Source organism: Phyllostomus hastatus, unplaced genomic scaffold (assembly GCF_019186645.2).
Source record: "Phyllostomus hastatus isolate PE091 unplaced genomic scaffold, TTU_PhHast_1.1 phas_scaffold_555, whole genome shotgun sequence".
In the NCBI taxonomy this organism is placed as follows: Eukaryota; Metazoa; Chordata; class Mammalia; order Chiroptera; family Phyllostomidae; genus Phyllostomus; species Phyllostomus hastatus.
The window spans coordinates 635,392-661,237 of record NW_025334036.1 but is presented as its reverse complement, the minus strand read 5'-3'; the positions used below and the strand labels follow the sequence as shown (position 1 = coordinate 661,237).

At 58.2% G+C, this 25,846-nt stretch overlaps 1 protein-coding gene across 2 annotated transcripts in view; it reads right to left on the bottom strand.

The window, feature by feature from the left end:
- The window catches only part of TMEM266 (transmembrane protein 266), a 53,832-nt gene that overhangs the window by 6,938 nt on the left and 21,048 nt on the right, over window positions 1-25,846 (bottom strand). For both annotated transcript variants that reach the window (XM_045825066.1, XM_045825067.1), the window contains exons 4-9: window positions 20,993-21,147; window positions 18,242-18,315; window positions 16,658-16,714; window positions 15,561-15,699; window positions 14,327-14,442; window positions 3,675-3,846 (exon numbers count right to left, since the gene is read on the bottom strand). In XM_045825066.1, the coding sequence (XP_045681022.1) occupies window positions 3,675-3,846; window positions 14,327-14,442; window positions 15,561-15,699; window positions 16,658-16,714; window positions 18,242-18,315; window positions 20,993-21,147 (713 nt within the window). The remainder of the gene's footprint in view (window positions 1-3,674; window positions 3,847-14,326; window positions 14,443-15,560; window positions 15,700-16,657; window positions 16,715-18,241; window positions 18,316-20,992; window positions 21,148-25,846) is intronic.

The window sequence follows — 25,846 nt, the reverse complement described above, 5'->3', positions numbered from 1 at the left end:
GTGGCATCAGTCATCCAGGGTCTAGAGATCATTGGCTGAGAGTAATGGCCATGCTGCTGTCTCAAGAGCTGAGGATCTGGGGACAGGCAGACAGGCACTATGGAACGTGGGCTGCACCAGAAATCCTGAGTTCAGGGGCTTCCAGTCACCATAGTTGAATAGGTAAACGCTGTGCATGCCTTCTGCCACAACCACATAAAAAATTACAGCTAAACTACAAAACCACCATCGTTGAGTGCCACCTGAAGACTAACTACTTCAACAGAACTGTAACTAAGGATGCACAGAAGAAGCCACATAGACTTAGGAAGGGCAGACACATGGACCGGGCTGGTCCCACACCCAGGTGTGATGGTTAAAAACCCATCAATAGGGGTATCTCAGCTGCAGAGGGTCCCAGCCCCGCACCCAGCTCCCCAGCCCTGGGTTCCAGTGGGAAGTCCCCATAACTTCTGACTGGAAACCAGCCAAGGTTGTGGCTGAGTGGGACAGAGGGCTTCTGGAGTCCCAGGTGTGTCTCATAAAGAAACCACACCTGGGTTTCTTCACTGGTGGGCTCACTTGCTCTGAGCTCCAGCACTGGGGTGGCAGCTCAAAGGGCATCAGGGGCACGTGGGGAAGAACTGAATTGTCTAGCTTCAGAATGAGGCTTCGGGGGCTGCCTTCTCCCAAAGTGCTGGCAGGGGCCACTATTCCTTTGCTGAGGCCTCCCCCTGCAGGTGGACAGCATCTGAGCCTCCAGCAACCTGGCTAATTGTTCACCCCACCTTGGTGATCCCCTGAGACCCTGTTCCACCAAACTCAAGTCGCTTCATGGCTTTTCCGCACAAACAGCCTGTCTTGGCACGTGCTGCAGGCTTCCCTAAAATCTCTCAAAGGTCCACAAACCCCAAACAGGCCTCATCTGGCCTCAGCATGCCTTGTACTTCTCACTAAACAGCCCCAAGCTCAACACTAGTGGCAGGCAGCCCCGGTCTGCAGCTTAGCCTGTCCTGGGCCTCTCCAAGCCCAGCACCAGTAGCAACCATCTGCAGGTCCCTTTGTAGCTCATACCAATGGCCCTCGGCAGGGAACAGCCAGCAACAGGCCTTGGCCTCCACCTCCCAAGAGACCTCAGAACCAACACGCCTGGTGGGCTGCTTCAGACCACACCAGAGCACATGAAACCAGCTCCACAAAAATACACTCAAGACTCCTCTGGCACCAGAGCCCCTCTGAAGCCACTCCTGCTGTGTAGAGTCGGCACCTGTACAACAGCTCTTGCACTGCTGTCCCAGCTGACCCTCACAACCAATCAACCTGAGGGTCCAACCCTCCAACTGATGTGCCAAAAAGCAATCACGACTGCAGCCCTGGCCCTCAGTGGCCTGTGAACCGAAGGGTCCCAGATTCAATTCCCAGTCAGGGTGCATGCCTGCGTTGTGGACCAGGTCCCCAGTAGGGGGTGTGTGAGAGGCACCCACACGTTGATTTTCCCCTCTCTTTCTCCTCTGTAAAAATAAATTTTAAAAATCTTTTAAAAAGACTCAATGGCGCTACACGCAACCCACACAAGGGACACACCTGGAATGCCCAACTCAGGTGACCAGAGAGATGGCACCACTGGGCCCTACAGGACACCTATTGCATAAGGCCACTACCAAGCCCAGGAGATGCAGCAGCTCTACCTAATACACAACAAACAGAAAAGCAGCCAACACAAGAAAAACATGTCCCAAATAAAAGAATGGAACAAATTTCCAGAGTACTTGAAATATCAGGGAACACTTTGTAAAGTGTTCCTTAACCTTGTCGTCTAACCTTGATAGCTGTACACCTGCAACTAATACAAAATAATATTCACTGAAAAAAAAATCTTACAAACGGAACAAACTTCTCTACAGGTTTAACAGAAGGCCAGACACATAACTAGTCCATTGGAAGGCCTAGGACAGCCTGTGTGCAGCACAGAGATTGAAAATGGAAAACATGAGCAGAGATAAAACGTGGAGGGTAGAATGACATGCTTCAAAAATGTGTCTAAACCAGGAGGCACAGAAGGGAGGATGCGTGGGTGAAGGGTAAAGAGGCACCAACGTCCAGGTGCACAGTGAGGCACAGGGACGCCACAGGAAATAGAGGCCATGTACATGAGTACGTTCGGTGACAGGCGGTTACTAGGCATACTGTGGTGGTCACTTTGCAAGGTATTTAAACATTGAATCATTACAGTGTAACCTGAAACTAATACTGTAAGCCAACTGGAATGAAAAATAAGTTTAAAAATAACCCCCAAGCTACAGCCAAACACAGATGAATGAAAAGTTCCGCACAAAGGTACAAAACAGCACTTGATACTGGGTTGGCCAGATGTCCGTTATGTTTTTTCCATACAATGGCTCTAGTAGTGCTTAGTTGTCTTTAATGTCGCTCAAAACAATCTTGTTAGATTGTATTGTGACAGCTCTCATATCAGCGTGCATTTTGGTGAATTTTTGTGCAGCCATTTTAATATTGAAGACGGAAGAAGATGCACAACATCTTCAGCATATTATGCTTTATTATTTCAGGAAAGGTAAAAATGCAACTGAAAAAGATTTGTGCAGAGAAAGTGCTGTGACTGATAGAACATGTCAAAAGTGGTGAAGTTTCTTGGCACTGTTGACATTTTGGCCAAATAAGTGCTGTGGGGCTGTCATGCATTGGAAGATGTTTAACAGCACCCCTGGCCTTCTACTAGTAGAAGCCAATAGCAAGATATAGCCGACATAATCAAAATATCCAAATCAGTAAAGTGACTGGTGAAAGTAGAAATGTGTCTTTCATTTCATGGAAAAAAACCATATGGACTTTTTGGCCACCCAGTAACATTTTCCGGTGTGAGGCAGGGCAGGAAGAAGGGCTCAGACCTGAGCAGGAGAGGGGCCTGTGTCAAGGCACCCAGGACGCTGCCTGGACTCTAACGCAGGTGCACATCTGCCTGCCTGGCCCCTGAGGCCTCTGAGATGAGGCTGGTGCTGGGCCTGCACCCATCAGAACACCCCAAGCCCTGCCAAGGCCCAAACCTGCCATGGCAATGTCATCGATGAGGGTATACCCACCCCGAAGATGACACAACAGCACCCCCGCCTGCAGGACTTGCCCCGCTGCCCTGGGCGCTCCTTTGGAGGCTCAGCACATTCCCATTTCACAGCAAGACCAAGACCCAGACAGGTTACGCCCGCTGAACAAGGTGACAGAGCTGACTGTGCTCTGGGCTGAGGTTCCGGCTGCTCTGGCCCCAGGCCTGGACTTATGATCTGGGCCCTGGTGGGCCAGGAAGCCCAATAGGAGAGTAGCCTTTGAATGGCTTTCCTGGGGGAGGGGTCCTTGCCCATAAGGCAGGAAGTCGCATCTCCTTTGGGGGTCCTGTGAGGACTGGAGGGCCTTGGACACAAAGCTCAGAGCCCACAGGCATGAGAAGGTACAGGCCAGAGACCACTTAAAGATCAGTCAAGGTAGCTTGGCCAAATGGGTTCCTCCTGGGCTCAGGTAATAGTCCTGACCTGAACTCACCTGCCATATCAGGGGCCAAGGAGGACACACGGCCCTGCGAGGTGAGAGGCTCCTGCCCCAGGAAGCTGGGTGCAGACCCTGGGGTCACAGAGGCGAGGGTCTCCCCACGACCAGACTGGAGGAGGCTGCGGACGGCTTACCTGGTGAAGGCTGCAGCTCCTCCATGAAGCCCTCGTTTGCCGCCTCCTCCACCACATGGTAGCGGCTGCGCGGCCGGCGGAGCACCTGTGGTGCCCTCAGCGCCGCCTCCCGCTCCGCTGTCAGGTCCAGGTCCTGCTGCGCCAGGTGCGCCCGCAGCTGCCGGATCTCAAACTGCAAGAGGGGAGGGTTGTGAGTTGGGGAACCACAGAGTGGGCCTGGGTGGGGGCACCGGATGCTTCGGGCAGAAGCAGCTGTCTGGGGTGCTGAGCACGCAAAGGCCAGACTGATGCTCCTTATAACCAACAACAATACTAACCACCACCATCTCGTTTTTCGCTGGAGCCAATCACAAAGGCACCTCCCTTGCTTTGGGCTTCCCCTCCCCCGTCACCCGTGTGCCGCGTCTGCCCCACTGCCCGCTCTCCCCTGCCCCACTGCGGCTGCTCCAACAGGAATGGGAGGCTCTCATGTCACCCCCTTGTCCACTCATCTCGGCCGGGAGGAGAAAACCCAAGCTCCCTGCTCGTGGCTTCCGCAGCCCACGCAACCCGGGCCTCCCCTGCTTCCTGCTGGACATCGAGCCTGTACCGGGCTCACCTCTGCCCTCTGCTCCAGATCACCTGGCCGGCTCCCCACCTGCGGCAGCCACCCGGGGCACTCAGTGAGGTCAGCCTCTTAGAATTCTCTGCATTGCACTTGGCACACCCTGATATTTTTATTTATTTTAATGTTTTATTATTCTCTGGAAAGTGAAACACTCCACTAAAGCATTCGCTAACACTAGGGTGGTCGCGCAGAGCACTGGCATCGGGCAACTTCCCTGCGCCAGCGTGCACAGCTGCTGTGTCGGGGACTGTGGCGTTGCCCGGCGGGTTTGTCAGGCTGCTGCGCAGGGACACCCCCGTCTGCCTTGGTGCTGGGAGCGGGACAGCAGAAGGGGCAGAGGATTCCGCCTGAGAGGGTCAGGCCAGTTCCCCAACCTGCTGCACTGCCCATGCATGACTCAGTCACACCAACTTGCTCAACAGCCCGCAGCTTCGTGGAAACTCTTCTGCCGCACACAACAGACACCTGGCGCCGGCCACAGCAGCCGGTGGTCAGACTGGGAACAGCTGGGCCCTTTACCTTAACCACTGTCTCGGCTCACATCCTGGAGCCCTGAGGCTCCTGCCTAGAAGAGCAACAGCCTAACGCACAGGTGGCAAACACAAGGCCCGAGGGCCGAATCCAGCCCTCCACCTTGTTTTATCCAGCCCAGCACCTTGTTTCTACCAGGCGGCAGCGCCGAGCTCTCACTTAACTGTTAAGCAGGAGATACATTTATGCAGGCCTAACATTATATTCGGCCCTTTGAAGGCAACCACAAGGTGGATGTGGCCCCCAGTGAAAATGAGTTTGACACCCCTGGCCTAACCCCTCACAAACCCCATGCTTTAAAAAAAAACCCATTCCTGCCCTGGCTGGTGTGGCTCAGGATTGAGTGCGGGCTGCGAACCAAAGTATCGCAGGTTCGATTCCCAGTTGGGGCACATGCCTGGGTTGCAGGCCACGGCCCCCAGCAACCACACGTTGAGGTTTCTCTCTCTTGCTCCCTCCCTTCCCTCTCTAAAAATAACAGGACATGCACGGGGCTCTGGGGCCAGGGAGTGTGTCCCCTGGCTGTGCAGGACTTGGGAGGGGCCTGGGGGTCCAGTATTATGTGTGCAGACCTTTAGCCAACCCTTCCCCTGTGGCCAACTTCACTCTCACCCTTCCCGCTATGGTCTCGGGCTGTGAGGCAAGCTGGGCCCCTTCCCCACTGTCTTCCTCTGCCCCACAGACTGGCCCACACTTGCACATCCACTCTCCAATCCCCCCAGTGCACTGCCTTGGACACTGTTTACCGAGTTTTTTTTTTATATGTTATTGATTACGCTATTACAGTTGTCCTGTTTCCCCTTTCATTCCCCTCCGCCCTGCACACCCCCTCCCATCCACATTCCCCCTTTAGTTTATGTCCGTGTCGTAAGTTCTTTAGTTTCTACATTTCCCGTACTATTCTTTCCCTCCCCCTACTTTCAACCTACCATCTATGCTACTTATTCTCTGTAACTTTTCCCCCTCTCTCCTCCTCCCACTCCCCTGTTGCTAACCCTCCATGTGATCTCCATTTCTATGGTTCTGTTCCTGTTCTAGTTTGCTTAGTTTGCTTTTCTTTTTGTTTTAGGCATGGTTGTTAATAACTGAGTTTGCTGTCATTTTACTGTTCATATTTTTTATCTTTTCTTAGATAAGTCCCTTTAACATTTCATATAATAAGGGCTAGGTGATGATGAACTGCTTTAACTTGACCTTATCTGAGAAGCACTTTATCTGCCCTTCCATTCTAAATGAAAACTTTGCTGGGGAGAGCAATCTTGGATGTAGGTCCTTGCCTTTCATGGCTTGGAATACTTCTTTCCAGCCCCTTCTTGCCTGCAAGGTCTCTTTTGAGAAGTCAGCTGACAGTCTGATGGGAACTCCTTTGTAGGTGACTGTCCCCTTATCTCTTGCTGCTTCTAGCATTCTCTCCTTCACTTTAGTCTTGGCTAATGTCATTATAATGTGCCTTGGTGTGTTCCTCCTTGGGTCCAACTTCTTTGGGATTCTCTGAGCTTCCTGGACTTCCTGGAAGTCTATTTCCTTTGCCAGATTGGGGAAGTTCTCCTTTATTGTTTGTTCAAATAACTTTTCCACTTGTTGCTCTTCCTCTTCCCCTTCTGGTACCCCTATAATTCAGATGTTGGAACGTTTCAAGATGTCCTGGAGGTTCCTAAGCCTTTTCTCATTTTTTTGAATTCTTGTTTCTTCATTCTTTTCTGTTTGGTTATTTCTTTCTTCCTTCTGGTCCACTCCATTGATTTGAGTCCCAGTTTTCTTCCCATCAATATTGGTTCCCTGTATATTTTCCTTCATTTCGCTTTGCACAGCCTTCATTTTTTCCTCTAATTTGCAACCAAATTCAACCAATTCTGTGAGCATCCTGATTGCCAGTGCTTTGAACAGTGCTTTGATCTCATAGGTTGACTATCTCTTGGTCACTTAGATGTATTGGCTCTGGAGGTTTGATCTGTTCTTCCATTTGGGCCATCTTTTTTTTTTTTGTTCTGGTTGTGCCTATTACGTGGTAAGGGGTGGAGCCTTAGGTGTTCACCTGGGCGGGGCAACCCAGTCACTGGGTTGTGATGCTGTATGTGGGGGTGGGGTCAGAGAGGGAACAATGGCGTTTGCTCCACTCTCTGCTGGAATTCAGTCCCTTCCACCACTTCCCCCAAGCAAACCAGGCCCCTCTGGTGCTGATTCCCAGGTGGGTGGGCTTGTGTACCCTCTAGGACCCTGTGGATCTCTCCAACGAACTCTCTTGTGAGGCTGAGAGTTTCTCCTGGCACCTCAACCCACACAGGTGTCTTCAATCGGTGCTTTTAGGCTTTATTTCCCAGCGCTAGGGCCCTGGGTTGCTCGGTCCGTCTCACTCCCCATTTTCACCTGGTTTATGTGCACGCGAATGCGTGTCCGCGGTCAGCTAGCGGCCTTGCAATCCTCACTGGGACTGCCAACCACCTCTTTTTCCTGCCTCGACCCCTCTCCGCCGGCCACCAACTCTGCCCCTCTTACCAGTCTAGATGAATGGTTGTCAGACTTCCGTACAGTTCAGTTTTCTGTCAGATCTAGTTGGGGTTTTTTTTGTTTCTAAATTTTTGTTGTCCTTAATTTTGGTTGTGCGAGGAGGTACAGTGTGTCTAACTACGCTTCCATCTTAGTGGAAGTCTTACTGACAGTTTAATTCTTATGTGTCTGATCTTTTTCTGTACTACTGTTTCAGTGGAATTTGGGGAAGGAGCTCAGATTTTTTTCTTGTTTCTTTAAAGAAAGGCACATCTCTGTTGTGTAAATACCCCACTACCCACAGGCTGTCGTGCAGAATTGGGAAGGAATGTGCCCCGCTGGCTCTGGGCAGCCAGCGAGGAGCCCAGCATATCCTGCTCCTCTTACCCGCCCAGGACGGACTCTGCTCCGCTACACACCACGCCCCAGCTCGACCCCAGAACTGTGACAAAACCTGAGCCCCAACCCCGGCCACAGGCTGAGTTCTAACTCTGGTCTCAGATGAGGCGTAGACTCTGGACCTCAACAACCCAGTCCTCAAATGGGCCTGTTGGCCTCAAAGAGTAAGAAACCCAGGCTGGCTTACTGCAGGGTGGCAGAGGGGAAGGGCTCAGGTCACAGGAGGCCCAGAGGCGCCCCCGGGGCTCTCCCAGGGTGGCAGCCCCTCCTGCCTCTGCGGATCTGAGCTTCCCATGGGCATGCCCAGCCAGCTTTCTCCAAGGTTGCTCGTCAGGGGTGGCAGGCCCAGTTAATGGCCTCCCAGGCCACTCTGAACAGATGCATTATTGATAACTGGCCATCAATCCCGAGCTGCCCATGAGTGTCCCACTGGAATTCAGGCCCGACAGCCAGAGGCCAGTGCCTGCCCAGCCCCAAGCGCAGAGGTGCACACACAGGCACTGCAGCGGGGCCCCCGGGGGGTCGTCTCCCTCCCTCCCCTCCCCCCACCCTGACGACTCCAGTAAAGCATGGTGAGAGTTCTGTTAAAATTATATGTTTTGGAAGGAAAAAACCTCTCCCGATTTGGAAGTGGCCCTGGGTAGCCCCGGAGAGGCTGCCTGGGGTACTCCAGGGAGCTCCCCTCTTGTGAGAACCCTCAGGGACGGCTCTGGTGGCATCGGTGGCCTGGCGTGTCCAAGAGACAGAGGCCTGGCCAGGTCGCTGTGGGAAGGTGCTTCGAGGACCCGAGCCTTCACTGAAAGAGCCACGAGCAGCCAGCAGCATCCGCAGCACAGTGGTGCTCGATGGCAGCGGCGCCCGAGAGAGCAGGAGGCCCCTCCTGGTGGGGAAAAGCAAGGGCTGGAGGCTGGAGCCTGAGGTCCTGGCCCGTCCCCCCTCCCCCGCTCTGACTTCGGGCCTGGCTCCTTCCTCTTTGGGCCTCAGGTCCACTGTGTCCCAAAGGCCCGCGGACCAGCAGAGTCTGAGTCTGGGACCCCGGCTGGGAGAGGACAAAGCCGCGGCCACCCCTGCTCCTGCTGACATGCCCAACTTTCTGGAGAAGGATCCCATAGTCCAAAACCTCTAACATGCATCATCCACAAGGTGTTGCCACAAGACGACTTATGTTCACAGAAATAAGCAGGAAAAAGTAATCTGTTAACAGGACATAAGCAGTTGATAGAAGCTGCCCAATGCAAATATGTGAGTTAACAGACAACAACTGTGAAGTAACTAATTAATGTGTTAAAGAAATAGGAGGAAAGATGGATAAAATGGATGTAGCATTTCAGCGGAGAAACAGAACCTATAAAAGGAATCAAATAAAAAGTCTAGCGGCTCTGTCGATGATACCTGAAACTGAGCGCTCAGTTGTGTGGGTGTAACAGCACCCCGGAAGCAGAAGCCTGGGTGCTGAACCAAAGGGCAGGGCCATGGAAAGATATGAAAACTACGTCCAGAACAAGACCAGGGGAGGGTGGGGGGCAGAATCGGGTGTGAGACCCCCATCCCAGACCCACCACCTGCAGCACGAACTCCAGGAGAAGGAAGGTAGGGGAGAGGCAGTAAGTGAAGCGACTGTGGCCAAGAACTTTCCAAATCTAATGGAAAACATTAGCCCAGAAATTCCAGACACCCTGCTGGGCCTGGGCCCCCTCTGGGAGGGGGGGAGGTTAAGGCAGGGGGGTGGGGGAGGGGTGCCTTGAAGACAAAATGGAATTTTCCCATCACCCCCCTACTTAATGCACTTTGGTAGCTGAGCATCCCTAATCAGATAACGTGACGAGGTCCGCCAGCTCCACAGGGAAGCCCAGCATGCATTACCGGAGGGAGCCAGCCCTTCCCCCGGGTGGGGCTTGATGCCGGGGTGGGGCTTGATGCCGGGGTGCGGCGGGGCAGCACCCTGCTGGCTCGGCCGGGAAGGGTCTGGTGTGTGGAGTGCAGTGGGCGCGGCCTCGGCCCGAGATCGATGTGCACTCTGGCCAGAAGCTCGATGTCTCTCTAATGCAACAGCAGTCACTGTCTTCCGTCCTATTAGTGCTGCCTGCACAGACCGCCCTGCCTCCAACCCATCTGCCGCTGGGACGGCGTCCAATGTTTATTTCCATTACTTTGGCCATGGTTGGCAACGACAGAGATCAGTAGACAGTTGCACACTAATGGTTCAGGAGCAGGGTGCAGCCGAATCCAGCCTTGGCTCTCTCCGTGCACTGTGAAGAGGACTGGCAGTTGCCATACATTTAGATTATGGCCAAAGGGTAACAAGTCAGTCCTGTGATGGCTCATTTCAACAGCCAGGCAGGGTTTTCACTCGAGCTATCGGCTGTTGTACGAATCACTTCCCCGTTTAAAAAACAAAAACAAAGACACTTGACACCCCGCAGGGAAGACCTTGAACAATCAAGGTGACAGAGGGTGCTGTGCTGAGCTGGGGCCTCCTGGCCTGTGCAGGAAAAGGGGGGGCCAGCATCAAGCAAGCGTCACCCCAGAGCCCAGACAGAACCCCTTTCCTGCTCTTCCTGACCCACGGAGGCCCAGCCTCAAGGGCCAGCCATTTGCCAGCAGCCTTGTCTCAGGGCGCCGGGCGTCCACAGTGAGGCCCATGCCCGGCGCAGATGGGCCGGGTCCCTGACCAGGGCAGCAGGACCCGCTGCCCCCTCCCCCCACCAGGGATGCGTACAGCCTGGGGGCCAGGTGACCCCCCCGTTTCCCGAGGAAACAGCCGGGAGACGAGCACTCACACAGGGAGGACCAACGATGGGACTGCGCCCCTTGCGGCTGTGTGGGGAGCCCACTGGCTGCGTTTGAGGGATCGGGTGACTGTGTGGGGGGTGACTTCTCCTGGGGCACACAGCCCACTTCTGTCAGCATCTGGCGCCTCAGGTGTAACTGTGCAACTGAGTCCACCCATTAAATGGGGCTGAAGTGCCATCGTTACTTCCAGGCCTAGCTCTGCACGCCCTTCCAGCCCTGGGTTAAGGGAGAAAACACCGAGGACCCCGGGTCAGGAGAAGCCACCAACTGGGAGGAGGCGGGAGGCCAGTCACTGTGGGGAAGAGGGTTCCCACCCCACCCCGCCCTTCCTGCCCCTGTCCCCTGCACTAGGGGGTGACATACACGTCAGGATCTCTGGGTCCGCCTGGCTGAGCTGCTGGCCGATCCTCCGACAGCAACTCACACAGGTGGCCGGCTTCTGCAGGCGGAGGGCCGATGCTGCTGCCCCCCAGCTGCCCGCCCAGCCTTCCCCAACAAACCGAGAGACACAGGGCGGCCGGCGGCCTCCTGCAGCCTCCGGCCTTCCTTCCACAGAGGGATCCGTGAGCAGCACAGAGCCTGCCCACGGCCGCCGTCCAGGCCGCCAGGAGCACAAGTGGGGGCAGTGCACTGTGCATGGTGGGCACCACCAGACGCACGACCGAGCGCTCTCCCTCCCCTGCTCCCACTTGCTGAGGGGCGGCAGTGAGCCAGACCGCACCTCCCGGACTCTGCCGTCGTGGCGTCCTCCTGAGGTACGCCTTGCTCCCTCCGTGTTCCCAGCTGGGGACCTGAGCCCCGGGGTTAAGGAGAGACAGCCCATGGCTGGTGGAGCTGAAGTCAGATCCCTGCTGCCCACCCAGGACGCCCCTTTCGGGGCCTGATGCCTGCCTGCGGTCCGCAGCCACCCTCGGGGCCACCCCCGTCCTCCTTGCAGACCGGGCCCCACAGCCGAAGGGTCTCAGGGCAGACGGAGCTGAGGACGGAAGTCGTCCCTTCCTCCTGCCCCTCCCACAGGACGGAGCAGGGAGGAGAAACAGACTCCGGCCGAGGGCCAGGCTGCACTGCTGGGGCTGCAGGCTGTTGCGAGGCTCCCCAGGCAAAGGAACAACGGGGACCCGAGAACATGTTGGGAGAGCAGAGCCAGAAGCGGGGACCGGCCTGCACGAAGCCTCAGCCGTGGTCTGCAGGACGCGTGGGCAGAACCTGCCGTCGCAACCGCTGCAGCCGCAGTGGCTCGGGTTTCTGCAGCCGCCAGCGCCGCGGACACGGGGTGGCTCGCGTCTCTCTGAAACACAGTGACTAGCCTCCTGCGCCCCGGTGAGGGGAGGAGCAGCGAACGGGAAGGCACTTTCCCGCGGAAGGACTGTGGGGTTTGGGGGCCAGGGGCCATCTTCCATCATCACAGCAGGGAGCAGCCTGCCAGCTACCTGCAGGCCACCCCAGGCTCCCCACCGGGCCGGAAGCTCCCCTTTGCAAAAGGAAGCCATTAAGGACCAAGAGGCAGACGAGGGAGGCCCTGGTCCGCCTCCCTGTGCAGCCCAGGGGCCGTGCTGCCCCGGGGGAAGCACCCTCTTTCCACCCTCCGCTGGGCCTTGGGTTCCCCCACCTGCAAGTCCGGGGGCCAGATGCCCTGTGAGGGCCTTTCCCGGGACGTGAGGTGGCGCAGGGCATCGAGGACGTGGTCTATGGTGGGAAAAGCGCGCCCACGTGGCACAGAAGACAGACAAGGCATTTATGCAAGACGCTGGCAAACCCTGTGACCCAGCCACAAGCAGCAGCAATCTCAGCTTCCCAGAAAAACCGAGGTGACTACAACAGAGTGACTTCGCAGGGGAGAGACCCGACAAACACGCCCCAGCCAGTGACCAACGTCGAGAGCCACAGTGGTGTCCCACCCACGGGGTGCACCCTGGGTGTGAAGCAACGAGAAGGGCACTTTATCTCTGTGGTTTTCCCCTCGAACCCGTGACCACAATCGAACCACAAGAAGCATCAGACACACCCGACAGAGCGGCGGCTCACTACACGCCGCCCCGGCCCTGCGAACCGCCAAGGTCCATGCAAACGAGGGCTGTGCGAGCACCTGTCACAGACAGGAGGACCCTGGCAATGCCAGGGCCCCTCGTCATGAGGGACCCTGGGTGCGCACGAAGTGACTCTGACCAGTGCCCGGACCGGAGGAGGGGGATCCCAGCCCCGGCTGACTGGTCGTAACCAATGCGCGAACGTAACGTAGCTGTTATCGTGGGGAAAGTTGGGGGGGCGGTGGATATGGGAACTATCTCCGCAATTTTTCTACAAATCTAAAACTGTTCTAAAAAACAAAGTTCATTTTAAAAAGACCTCAGAGGAGCGATGTTTGGGACAACATTTACACAGACCCGTCCCGGGATAGGGCGAGGCAAGTGCCAAGTGGGGGCTTCATCCACTCTGAGCTGCTGCGCCTCTCCTCGACCTCCGGAGAGTTTCAGTTCCTCGGGCAGCGGACATGGGTCTGGTTTGGAAACTGCCCCCCTGAACCCCCGAGAACTCCAGAAGGTGGACAGATGAGTGTCTGTGACAGAGGGGACCTGCAGGGGCCTGGAGGGACTCTCGGGGGGACTCGGTGCCTCTGGCAGGGCGGCACGTCCCTGAGCGCTGGGATGTGACCTGGGTGCAGAGGGGTATGGGGCCTGCCCCACGCATGGCGGGCTGGGCGGCAGGGCTCACAGGGAAGCCACCTGGCTCTGTTCCTGCCCCTGAGTGCCCTCCATGAGCTGTGCGCTCTTGGGCAAGTCCGAAGTCCTCGTTTTTCTCATCTGGAACATGGATGTATGTGGGCGCAGGGGACAGACTGTCTAGGGTCAGCTCTCATATGTCACCTCGTGTCACGTGCCAGGCTTCAGGCTGAGTCACACCCAGGTTTCAGAGGAGGAAGACCATGGCCCACAGAGGTCCTGTCGGTGCCCAGACCCACAGGGCGGTGTGAGCTACAAGCTGCACAAGTGCCCGGGCTGGCTTCGCCCTCTGCCTGGCCCTAAGGCCTGTTCTTCGCTGTCCCAGAGCCGTTCTCTCCGAGCATCCAGCCGCTGCTGCCGCTTCCTGAGCTGCACTCCCACTTACTCAAGGGTGTCTGTTGCCCCGTCAGGCCTCAGACCTGATCCTAACACACAACCGAAAAGGAGGCGGCTGTCGGCCAGGCCGGTGGCGTAGGCACCACGGAACTTTGAGAGAACAGCGGCCTGGCGGCTCTGACCCACCCCTCCCAGCTTCCCGGGGCCCCCTGAGACTCCGCCATCTGACAGGCTTCGGGTGCTTTTTTTGCTTCGGGTGCTTCGGTTTGTTTCTGTTCATCTCTTTTCCAGATGTCCCTACCTGGAGGGAACACATCTTTATTTATTGGCTCGTTCCTGTGCAGAATCTCTGTGGCCGAGACCCCCAGGAAGGAGGCCCCTTGTGGGGAGGTCTTGAACCAGGAATGTGGGGTCCCCAGGAGCTCAGGATAGGGCTGCAGTGGAAACCGTGGGGGTGGGCTGCCCAGCAGCCTCCCAGACAGAATTCGGCCCGTCTCAGGGACGGTCGTGCCAAGACACTCACGAACCGAGCCGGTGACACAGCTGGTTCAGGCCGTAGCCGACCAGTCCCTGGGGGCACAGAGACATCTTGGCCTAGGAGTCCGGGCTGAGTCAGCCTGGCTGGGCACGAACCACCTTAGAGCCATGTTTCCCGGCTCTGGGCCTCGAGGGGCTGCAGGAGGTCTCTGGCCCTGGGGGCCCCTGCGGGTTTAGGCACCACCAGCAGCCTGAGCCCTGGACAGAAGCAGACAGAAGCGGATGTGGCCGCAGTTGCTCACCCCTTGCTCCTGGCAGATCTGCGTCAGCCTCTCCAGCTGCTCATCCTGGATGACCTTGGCCTTCTCGTACTGCTGGATGACCATCTCCATCTCCACCTTCACAGGCAGGACGTAGGCTGTGAGACAGAGACGGCCCATGAGGAGCAGGCGGTGCTGGGGACACCGCTGGGCTCCGGTCGTGACCGGGCGGGGCGGTGCCTGCACTCAGCCCCACGAGGGTTCTGACTCCGGTGAAGTTCCTGACAGACTGTGTGGGGGAGGGCCGGATCCCGACCGGGGTGCCCACGCTGTCTCCCTCCTTTTCCACAGTGACCAACTCCCCAAACTGGGACCAAGGACTCCAGTTTGCAGCCTCTGCTGCAGCCACAAGAGCACGTGCTGCACATGCAGGTGCTGTGGGAGGCCACTGGGGGGCGCTGGTGAGGAACTGCCGGTGGGAACGTCAAGTGCACTGCACCTCGCAAAACGCTCTGGCAGTTCTTCAAACTGCTAAACCCCACGTTCTAATGCTGTGACCCCACGGCCCAGCAATCCCACCCCTCGGCACCTAGGAGAGATGGAAACATACGTGCACACAAAACTGTGTACGTGAGCGTTCGCAGCCAAAGTGTAAACAACCCACATGTCCACCACCAGATGAGGTGGCCTGTCCACCCAGTGCGGGCCACTCAGCAGAGAGGAGGAAGCAAGCGCTCACACCGCTACCACACAGTCACCCTTGAAAACACCACACAAGTGGGGAAAGGCAGACGCAACAGACCCCATGTTCCGAGTCTGCTCCTGTGACGTGTCCACAAGGCAAGTGTACGAGCCGGAAGTAGACTGGTGGTTGCCCAGGCCCGAGGAGGCGTGTGTGTGTAGGAATGGCACGGGCACTGCGAATGGGTGTGGAGTTGGGTTTTTTCTGAGTGATAAAAATGTTCTAAATGTAGATTTTGGTGATGTTTCCACAACTCTATGAATATACTAAGAACTACTGAACCATGCATTTCAATCAGGTAAGTTTTATGGTATGTGGACTATATATTATTTAAAAGGTCACTGGGGATTTTCTGCTCATCCCTTCCTGCCTCCTAAGGCTGAGATGCAGCTGTGATGGCTGGCACTGCAGCAGCCCTTCTGGGCCACAGCATGACTCCAGGGAGCAGGTCTCTCTCCTCTCACCTGAGTGCTCTGGTTTTGGAGCAGCCACCTGTCACCCCACCAGCCTCACCGAGTCCTTCCGGCTACTCACCATCAATGACCCTCTTCACCCTCCAGATACGGAGCAGGATGATGAGGCTGATGGCGTCCCAGGGGCTCCGGGGCCCGTTGGCCACAGTAGAGGCCACCATGGGGGCCAAGGACAGGATGATCACGGCCCCGTCAAACACCTGGCAGTGAGCAGATTTCAGGGTTCTGGGCTGTCCTCAGTTCTCCAGCCGGAGCCCAGCCCAGCCCAGCCCTTGCATCCGGCCATCACCTCCTCCTGTCTGTCCACTAAGGGCCCCCTGCCCTTGGCTGTCCCCCGGGCCCTGCTCAGTGTTTGGACAACCCCCACCAGAAATGCTACTGAACAGGCTTCCCCGTCTGGCTTCCGCCCATCTCCATCCTCTGTTCCCACAGCCTCTGGCCGTTTCAAGCCTCTTTTCCCAGAGTCTGTTTCCAGCACCTTGTCCCTTCTCAGGATGGGGACAAGCCTCACTGAGCCCCGCAGGCCCCCCTGGGTAGCAGGACCCACAGCCTGCCTCCTGTCTCTGTCTGCAGGGAGGTAGCGTCGGGGCGAGAGGGGCCCTGGGCCCTGACTTGCCACCTGCTGCCGCAGCCTAGTCTTCCCGAGACCTCCGTGGCCAGGCCCTCGGTCTGCTCAGCAAGAGAGGCTGAGTGGGCAGGAGGCAAGGCAGGGGACAGTGGCAGATGCTGCCCGCCTTGGCCACTGCTGTGTGACAGCCAGGCCTCCCCGCACCCTGCACCCCAGTCACCCCACTCACAAGGCAGAGCAGGGGTTTTGCTCTGAGAAACCAGCTCAGAAAGCCCCAGGCAGCTCAGCTCCCGCCACCCTCCACACACAGGGCATTTCAGAGCACACGCATTTGTTTCCAACACATTTCGAAAGCTTTCCAAAAGGATCCAAGGATACATGAGAATTCTGCAGCACCTCACCAGACTGTTCAGACATCCCTTTACCGGGGATGTCCTCAGTCTTCCCTCCCCCCGCACCCTGCACCGGGGACCCCTGCCTACGTGCGGGGAGGGGCGGCCTTTTTCCCTGGCTCCAGGCCCAGGCTCGGGGGCCGGCCACATCCCAGCACCCAGCGTGGGTGGTGTGGGGAGGTGGGTGTTGGTCCTTACCTCTATTTTGTTCTCGATGTAATCCCAGACCCCAAGCACCACAATCCGGAGAACAGTCTGAGGAGAGCAAGCGACAGGGAGTTAGGGTTCCTGCCCCGCCCCCACGGAGGAGGCTCTGGGTCATGTCCTTGCCCGGCAGGGGAGACCGTCTCTGCTGCAGTTGAGCACCCATGGGTGCAGCAGCTCCTGGCTCCTACTGGATCCCAGGTCGGGGCGCCATCCTTCTCCCAGCCCCCTGCTCCCCCTGCTCGGCCATGGGAGCCCCGGCCCTGACTGGGGGGGTGTGTGGGGGAACGGCTGGGGCCTGGGGCTGAGGCGCCTCTGCAAAGGGCGCGGCGGAGTCAGGGGGCTCGTCTGCGGCCTGACAGGCAGCGGATGGCAAGTCAACGCCGGGCGCTGAACCCTGCAAGCCCAGTGCCACCCGAGCAGAAGAACCCCGGCAACCGATCAGGCACCACTGCTGGCAGCCACAGACGCACGCGTGGCATGGTTTCCAAGGTCTGCACCAACCGGACATGGAGCCACGGCCCACGGGGACCGCGGTGAGGGAGCCAGGGGCCAGAGGGCCGGACCCTCGCGGGGCGGCAGGCTGGGAGCAGGCACTGTCCTGGAGGCCGAGGCCCCTCCCGGACAGCGATCTCAGAGAACTGGCTGGGACGGGCCTGGGACCTGCCCCTAGTCTGACCCTCAGGCCCGGGCTCGCCTGCCGATGCCTCGGGCTGCAGGGGCTATGGCCGGAGGAGGACACGCTGCCCTCCCCACACACCCCGGCCCAGTGACAGAGACAGAGAGAGAGAGAGAGAGAGAGAGAGAGAGAGAGAGCCATTAGATGGGGCCGGAGCCCCATCAGGGCCGGGGACTTGACTGCTTGGGACCCTCCACCCCCCACTTCGGCCCCCGGCCCTGCTGGGCTGGGACCCTGGCTCCCCCACATCATTCCCACTGGACGACTGGCTCCCACGAAACCCAGTGCCCCCCAGTGCCGGGAGTTCTCCCTCCCACCTCACACATCAGACACAGACACGGGCTTTATCTGCCAACTAGAAAGGGCGGGGCATCCATCCCGCCCATCCCCCACGCCAGAGACCTGCCCTTTTGCTCCCACTGAGGTGGCCCGGCGCTTGGGCCAGCCAGACCCCACGAGCCCCGCAGCACCTGGTCAAGTGCACCGCCTGGGCCTGTGACTCCATCCTCCCAGCCCTGAGGGACAGGCCTGCAGCAAGCTGCACCCAGCACTGCGGCTGCAGCGGCCACAGCACCCTCACTGCTCTCCCCACCTCCAGGCCCCTGGCTCCAGCCTCCAACCCCACATGCTCCTCACTGGCCACAGGAACCCCCGCCCTCCCTCAGTGACGCCCCGCCAGTCCTACCTTCCCCGTGTCCCGGCCTGCCCACACCGGGACCACAGCTGTTCATCCGCCGGGACTCCGCTCAGGGGCCTCTGCAGGGCCCAGGCTCCCTGGCAGGGCGGAGGCTGCACCCCTGGCAATGTCTGCGCACCGTGCTCTCTCCCCGTCCTGTGCCTCCCTCCCCGCAGCCTCAAGGGCACACCCGAGGAGGTCGCAGGGCCCCGTGTGCACCCACCTCTGAGAAGAACACGGAGAGGATGACCAGGCTGATCCAGTGAATCACGCCGGCAAACTGGAAAGCACTGGAAACTGCAACAAACACAATGACACGGTCCAGTTCAGCAGCAAGGCCCGGGACGCACGGGGAGGGGCTTCCCAGCCCGGGCCCACCTCTGGGACCAGCCGCTTGCGTGGAAGGTAGGTCTGGGTGACATCAGGCCAGGGGCCACCACGGGCTGTCTGCGAAGGAGGTGGTGGAGATGGGTGGGGTGTGATGCCATCCTTTCCTCCTTCCCCCCACCCCCGCCCACCCCACGGCAGGCCCACAGGCCACGTCTCAGAGCTCCGGCTCAGCCCTTCGGCCTCGCAGGGCTGGGTCCCACTGGAAACCCCCACCACAGTCTTGCCCAGGGTGCCATGCACAGGCGTCGGGGGCGGAGGCTGGCCCACTCCGACTTCTCATGCTGAAGACAGAGTGGCAGAGGGGGCGGTGTGGGCCAGGCTGTCCCAGAAAACAGGCCGGGACAGAGACAGGCAGAGGGCGTGGTGGGGAGGGGGCAAGGGACGCTGGCCTCCCAGGTGGCAGAGCAAGTGGCTGCGTCTGCTACACGTCCCAGCAGCCCACTGGCCTTCCAGAGGCCAGCGCATCGGCACTGACCGCTCTCGTCCACCTTCCCCTGGGCAACCCTGCAGCAGAGGCACCAGCTGCAGGAGGCCTGTTAACTGCAGCAGCCGGGTCGGCCTCCCACCCCAGCAGGGAGCAATTCTTCAGGGGGCGGGCCCACAGCAGGGTGCCAGGGCCCAGGACAGGGCCAAGTGGGCTGTGGTGCAGAGCGTGGGGGGCTGGCAGGACCTCCTGGGGCGGGGGGGCCACACCGGGTGCAGGAACGCTGCTGAGAGCACGTGCGGCTTCCCTGCGGGCTCCAGCGTGGCCTGGTCAGCATACGGCTCAGAGTCCCCTGGGCACCAAACTGGGAACAATGCCCCGACCCATGACTGGGGCAGGCCGGACCCCACAGCCTCCCCAAAGCTCTGAGACTGAGGAACTGGGAGTTGGGGGCAGAAACCAGGTCTGGAGTGGAGGAGGCGGGGAAGGGAGGGCTGTAACACCAGGCTCCCCGTGGGGGACTCCGGGTCCCCTGGCATCGGGCCAGTATGAAGCCAGGAGACGCCAGGATTCCTTCTGTCTCAGCCACGTGAGCACCAGTGGGACTGAGAGGCCAAGGCTTGTGTGGCCCTGAAGGGACCTCCACATGAGTCTGAAAACAGGAACTCTCTCTCCCTGTTACTTCTCAAATAAATTCCTGTGCTCTTTTTTTTTTTTTTACAGTTGCTTCAGAGGAGCCATCAATCTCTGACTGTGCGTTCCACGGAATTTAAGATGCCCTTTTACGAGCTGCTGTTGGATCTCCCACCAAAGCCAATCTCCCGGATATTTAATTTTCAGGAAAATTCCAAGGTCGGCTGGGCTCTCAGTCGGACTCAATACCCCTCACACTCAGAACCCCATGCGCCTGGCCACGTCCCACCGCAGGGAAAGAACGACGCCGTTCTGGGCAGACCTCGCACCCAGTGGCCGTGTGGGGGTGTGGGGCGGAGAGTACGCAGCGCGGTTTGCCGGTTTGCCCACGCCAGGCTGAATGTAACACCCGTGCTGGCCGCCCTGTGCCTGAGGACTCTGTGAGCGGAACCCAGCGAGGAGGATCAGGCAGAGGCCCCCTGTGCTGCTGCCATTCTGTCAGCATCAGAACGGCCGGTCGACTCAGGACTTGGCTCGGAAGGAGCCCTGAACCGGAGGCTCTAGTCAAGGGCCTGGTGGCATCTGAGAAAACAAGTCCCAGACCCCTGATGGCTTTGGGGTGGCTGGATCTGCGGTCCTGAGCACAGCCAACAGCAGGAAAGGAAACATCGGGAGGGGGACCAAGAATCTCATCTCTTCATCTGCACTTGAATGACCCGCCTTCTGAACCGGGGAATATGGGAACCCAGGACTCTCCAGAACCACTCACTCATGCAAAACAAGAGCCTCAGCTGCCCTCCCCCAGGGCACCCATGGCCCTGGTGCCCACCAGGACGGAAGAGGCCGCAGAGGAGCAGACCTCCATAACCTCAGAGCCAGTGCGGACCCAGCGAGGCCCTGTGCTGCCGGGGGAACTGGCCACGCCCATACCTGGCCCGGTGGCTCCCAGCCCCAGCCCCAGGGCTCCTCGCCTGGGGCAGCCTCCAGCTCCTCCAGGCCTCCCAGCCCGGCCTGTGAAGCAGGACGGCCAGCCGCAGCCCTGCCTGTCTCACGGGGCAGCCACTGGGGTCCAGTTACAGGGAAGTGCTTTTCACACCGTCCCACTCACGACGGACAAAAACACAAGGAGCCACAGTGTCACTGCGGCTGCTGTCACGAGTTACGACCAGGTGATACGCCTCCACAATGGGAACTCTCTTTAAGCTCCAGAAAATTCTACCCTGGAAAATTCCAAATGGGAACAATTAAAACAGGGGCCCCAACCCTTCTGACCTCACGGGTTTCAGATGGCGAAACGCCGGGGAGGACCCGGAAGTGGCCATGCAGGTGAAGAGGGGCGGACTGATGCGGGACAATGGGAGCAGCTGCCCGGTGTCCTCCCTGGTGGTGATCCCCAGGGCCAGGGGCCGGGTGTCGGGCCAGGGTGTCAGGCGGGGGCAGATCACACCCTGGTTGGGGACCCCGGACGGATGCACATGGAATATCGACATCGTACGTATTTGCGTAGGTATCCCTCTTGCTACTCACACTGGAGAAGCTTTATATCTATTAGAAGTTCCAGAGTCAGGAGGATCACCACCAATATTACACAGGCTACCAGGAAACTGTTGAGACTGGCACTGAGCAAAAATACCTGCCACACGGCTGCTCTCTTCCCACAGCACGGCTTCAGCCAGGTGGACCTGCGGGGACAAGAGTGGGGAGCAGGCACTGAGAGGGGGTGACCCAAGGCCCTGCTCTCAACCCCCTGCATCACTCCTCCTGCCCTACGCTTCCCAGTGAAGTACAACCTACCCCAGAGGCCACAGAGTAGAATTTCGAACAGGGGTCTCTCTGGGCGTTTGATCCACCCCCGTTAGAGACACAGGATCCAGGGGAAGGGGTGGCTGTGAGGGGGCCTGGGAACGGAAGGCGCCATCCTCAGCTCTGCGAAAGCACAAAGGCTGGGGACCGATCCCCAGCCTCAGGAAGCTGGCCCCAGGAAGGGTTTCACTAAGCACACAGGGTGAGAGGCCATGTCTGTGAAGGAAAGGCCACAAAAGCCACCAGTGGACAGTGACAGGTGAGTCTGTCCAGGAGTGGCCACAAGGACTGGGCGTGTAGCCTGGACCTGCAGCTCCGAGGGACAGAGGCCCAGAGATGCCGAGGTGCCCAAAGGAAAGACCCTTTGAAGTTTAATATTTCTCTGTCACTCCTCAGCTGACCTGCTCTCCTGATTCACCGTGTGTCTCACCTACACCCCACTCCTTCTCTCACCACAAAGTGACACTCCTGCCCCCCTTCCTGGGCCCTATTTTAATCTTTGACACCTTTCTCACCTAGCCACCCAGCTCTCACTTCCTTCCCGCTTCCTGTTAACTCCTCCCAATGTGGGTGTCGCTGCAGGTCTCAAAGGAGGCCCAGCTCCCACCTCCCACCCTCTAGAACCCAGTGCATTCTCCTAAAACTGGTGCCATTTTAGTGCCAACTGGAACTTCAGCCAAGCACCCTTGCAGTTAAAAATAAAAAGGGCCACAGTGAAGGTCATTTTCCAGGACGGTATCATGCTGAGCAGCCAGTGTGTGGGTTTCGGGGTGCTAAGGACTTCCTGAGCCTCAGTTACACTGCAGCAGCTTGGAAAGCACGACCGTGGGCCCCAAAGCTCCAGGACAGAGGGGGGCAAAGCAGCAGACTTTCTGGCTGACCCGGTGTTTCAAAATCCCAAAAAGCTAATAAAATGTCCTCTGAGCTTCAGAAGGCTCAGACATTCCTAGGAGACTGTGCTTTAACAGAAAGACAGGACGTGTCCAGTTTCTAAATATCTCTGAGTGGTTAAATAACGACTCAAGGAGCTCCATGGGCCAAAAGGAAATCAGCACTGAGTCTTCAGCTGTGCAAGGTGCTTTCCTCCCATGGCTCAGCTTCCAGCCCATCCGAGCCCTGGAGCCTGCTTCCCACTGGCACTCCCCCAGAATGACCACGAGAGGGCAGGCGTGTCCCAATGTCCTGCCCTGCTGCAGCAGGAGGAGCAGCTCCAGGAGGCCTTGGGCGGCCAGAGGCCCAAATGCCAAGGAGCAGATGGCCCTCCCAGTAGGCGGCAGTGTTCTAGCATGAGGTCCCAGCAATCCCTGCTGAGGCCCCAGAGGAACCCTGGCTGGGGCAGGAAAAGGCTAGGAGCCTTGTCTGCTTCTGCTTTATATTCTCTTGGGCAGTGGTCCCAAGCCTGGGGCTGAACCAGCCCTTTCTGAGGTGGAGCCGCAGGTGCCTGTGGCAGGGGCTGCGTTTGCTCCTCTGGGGTCTGGCCTTGCAGCAAGGGACTGCAACATCCGGCTGCTGTGGCTGCGGGGAGAGAGCACTGGCTGGGTGGGGACTGTGGAGACCCTCAAGTCCCCCCAAATTGCAGGCACTCGTGCCTGAGGGAGGGAGCAAGCCACAGCCAAGCCGATGACTGCCCAGTAGGCAGCCAGGTCAGATGGCCCTGTCAGCCCTGCACTGAGAGTTTCAACTGTTGAGTCCCCGAAGAAAGGGACAGAGGGAGGGGTCAGAGTGAGTCGGCCGTCTGTCCGCAGTGAAGTCCAGGGCCCAGGCTCGCCCATCTGCCTGGCACTGACCATGGTGGCATTGCTGGACCAGAGGATCAGAACAGCTCTGGGTTGCAAAGGGATGAAAATGACAGCCCCGAACCCCCCAACATGCACAAAACCACAACAACACTGAGTGAACGTTCCAAGGATCGTACGGACCCCTGAGCCTCCTCGCTGGGGGGTCAGCTGGGGACCCCTGGACTCCAGGTTCAAGCCCTGCATCCTGAGACCCACCCGTCCCCAAGACACTGCACGTCTGTGGTGCTGACGTGGCCTGGACACCCCGGACCCGGTGGTGGTTTCAGCCGTCAGCAGAATGTCCCGTGCCCCACTTCACGATTCTCTACTGTGTCTGCTCCAGAGGGCACAACACGGTCAGAGAAAAAAGCCCTCTGGCCCTGCCCTGGGCTCCACTGTCCCTGATTTAACAACCCTCACGAGGCACGGGTGCTGAACCAGGAGCTGTTGCAACTGCTTTACAAACGGTAACTCACGCCGTTGTGTGAAAAGACAGCTCCTTCCACTTTTTTATCTGCTGACACAGACCCTGGGGAGGAGCCAGACTTTTCCATCTGTTTGGGTTTTGGTGGCAACTGGTGTCTCCGAACTGTAGCCCCAGAGACCGAACTCCGAGTGGAATCTCTGAGCCTGCTCCCTAATCCCCCGACGGGAGCATCAGCAACCTTCACAGGGTCGTTGCTCTACGATACTAAAAATAACGTGTGAACCCAGTGACACAATGCTTACTGCACAGCTGCCCTCTGTATGTACTGTGAGGGTGTAAGTTCATGGGCCTCAGAAAAGGCACTGATAATCTACATACGAGAAGTGTCAATGTGCACTCCACGCCAGCACTACGTGCCCACTCAGTGCCAGGCGCCATGCTGGGCAGCAACCACAGGACAAGTCCTGTCCAGCATCCTCCTCGCCCTGTACCAATCAACTCCAAGAGGCAAGCCACAGCAGTACACAGGCCCAGAGAGTCAGCACAGCAGCACGATTGGCACAACAGGAAATCTCAGGTTGGAACCGAGTGGAGACTCCCCCAGCCCTTTGCGGGAACTGAAGAAAGCGAAGTCTCTAAATGAGCAGCTTCAGTTTTGCGATCAGAGCTGAAGGTCAGCCCCACGCCAGGGGTGGTGCGGGGGTGGGGTGGTGCGGGGGTGGTGCGGGGGAGCTGAGGGCGAGGAGGAGGAGGAAGCCAGGCCTTGCGCGGCTGGGGTCACGGGAGTCTGACATTCACTTGTCCCAGAATCTCAGGTTTCCTGCATCCTCAGAAATGTCAACTGGCGACAGGCTCAGGCCAGGAGGTAGGAGCTGTCACCCCACTTGGCAAGTCCCATTCCCCTACTGGGGGGCACAAAAGCTGACACACCGGGGACTGGCTGCCCGACCTGAGGGGCGCGAGGCGGTGCTGGCACGTCTCTGAAGGGCTGCCATGGGCTGGAGCCTGACTCAGGAGAGGAAATGGGTGCCGCAGGGTCCAGTGAGACACTCTTCCCCCCTCCCCCCAAGTCCTCCATGTGGGGAGCTGGTCCCCAGTCTGCGTCTCCTTTGTGCCACACACACGTGGGCAGGGCTGCCCAGAGGGCTGTGAGCCAGCCGGCGGGCTAGTTCTCAGGCACAACCCATGTCTGTCCTGCTCTCTGTTCTGAGCTGCCGTCTGGCAAATACTGGGTCAGCAATGCACCCCCTTCTTCTGTGGGGCCAAAGTCCAGATCCAAGATGCCCTCACAGTTGGCTGGGGGGTCCAGAGCCCCATAAATTCAACTCACTTTCCTTGGGGGACCTGAGCTTGGGTTTAAATTGCTCTTCCTCCTCCAGGCAGCGCTCAGCACCCTGCAGAGCAGTCAGAGGTGCTCTGCTGCCCCCTAGTGGTGTCCTCGGGCTGTGCACCCCGTACCTGCAAGGAGGTGGGAACCCAAGGTTTATTTTGCTGAGAATAATGTACACAAAGATTTCAGGAGCCGTGAACTTCCAGACTTTGCACTTGCAAGTCAGGTTCGTCACTGCAGGGATGAACCTGACTTTGGGGTTCAACCCTGAACCCCAGAAGGCTTTTCATTCTTCTAAAAGGATGCTAAAAAAGTACTAAGCGAGGTTGGCATGTTCTGAGGCCAATCAGATTTCTTTATTTTAGGATGACTTTGTAGAAGGGTGAAAGTGGCTCAGAGGTGGGCCAGCCCTGACCACCGCCTGAGTTCTGGTCCAGACCCTGGTCCCTCCCTGTGGTTCTTCCTCCACCCCACATGCACCTGGGGCCCGTCCCCAGCTTTCCCCAACGGAACTGGCTCCCTTCTCTCCTGTTCCTTATCTTAGACGGCCTCACGCACCCAGTCACTTACTCATTCAAGTCTCTCCTTCCTTCCTCAACACCTGCTCTGCTCCAAGCTCGAAAGAGCTGATGTCTGCCCTAAGGGACCCCAGGCCAGGGTAGGGGGACAGACTCGAGAGCAGACCAGACAGCCCAGCATCACAAATGCCATGGCAGAGGCAGGCCCCAGCCTGGGTGGCGTGGGGGACAGAAGACTTTCTGCAGGAGCGGGTCCTTGAGCGAGTACACAGGGAGTGCGGAGTGTGATCTGGACTCCAGCTTAATAGGCTCCTCCGCTCCCCGCCTTCTGCCTCCAGGTTTGGTTGCCAGCACCGCTGAAATTACCTCAGTCTTTACTGCAGATGCTGCTACACTGGACCTGTTTTCCAAGTGACAGCTCATAGCCATCCCCGTGCCCCAGCATGAATTCTTCTTCTGACTGTGAAGCCCCAGCCAAAATGTCCGCTGGCATCACTGCAAGTGACAACACCCCTTTCTGTCTAC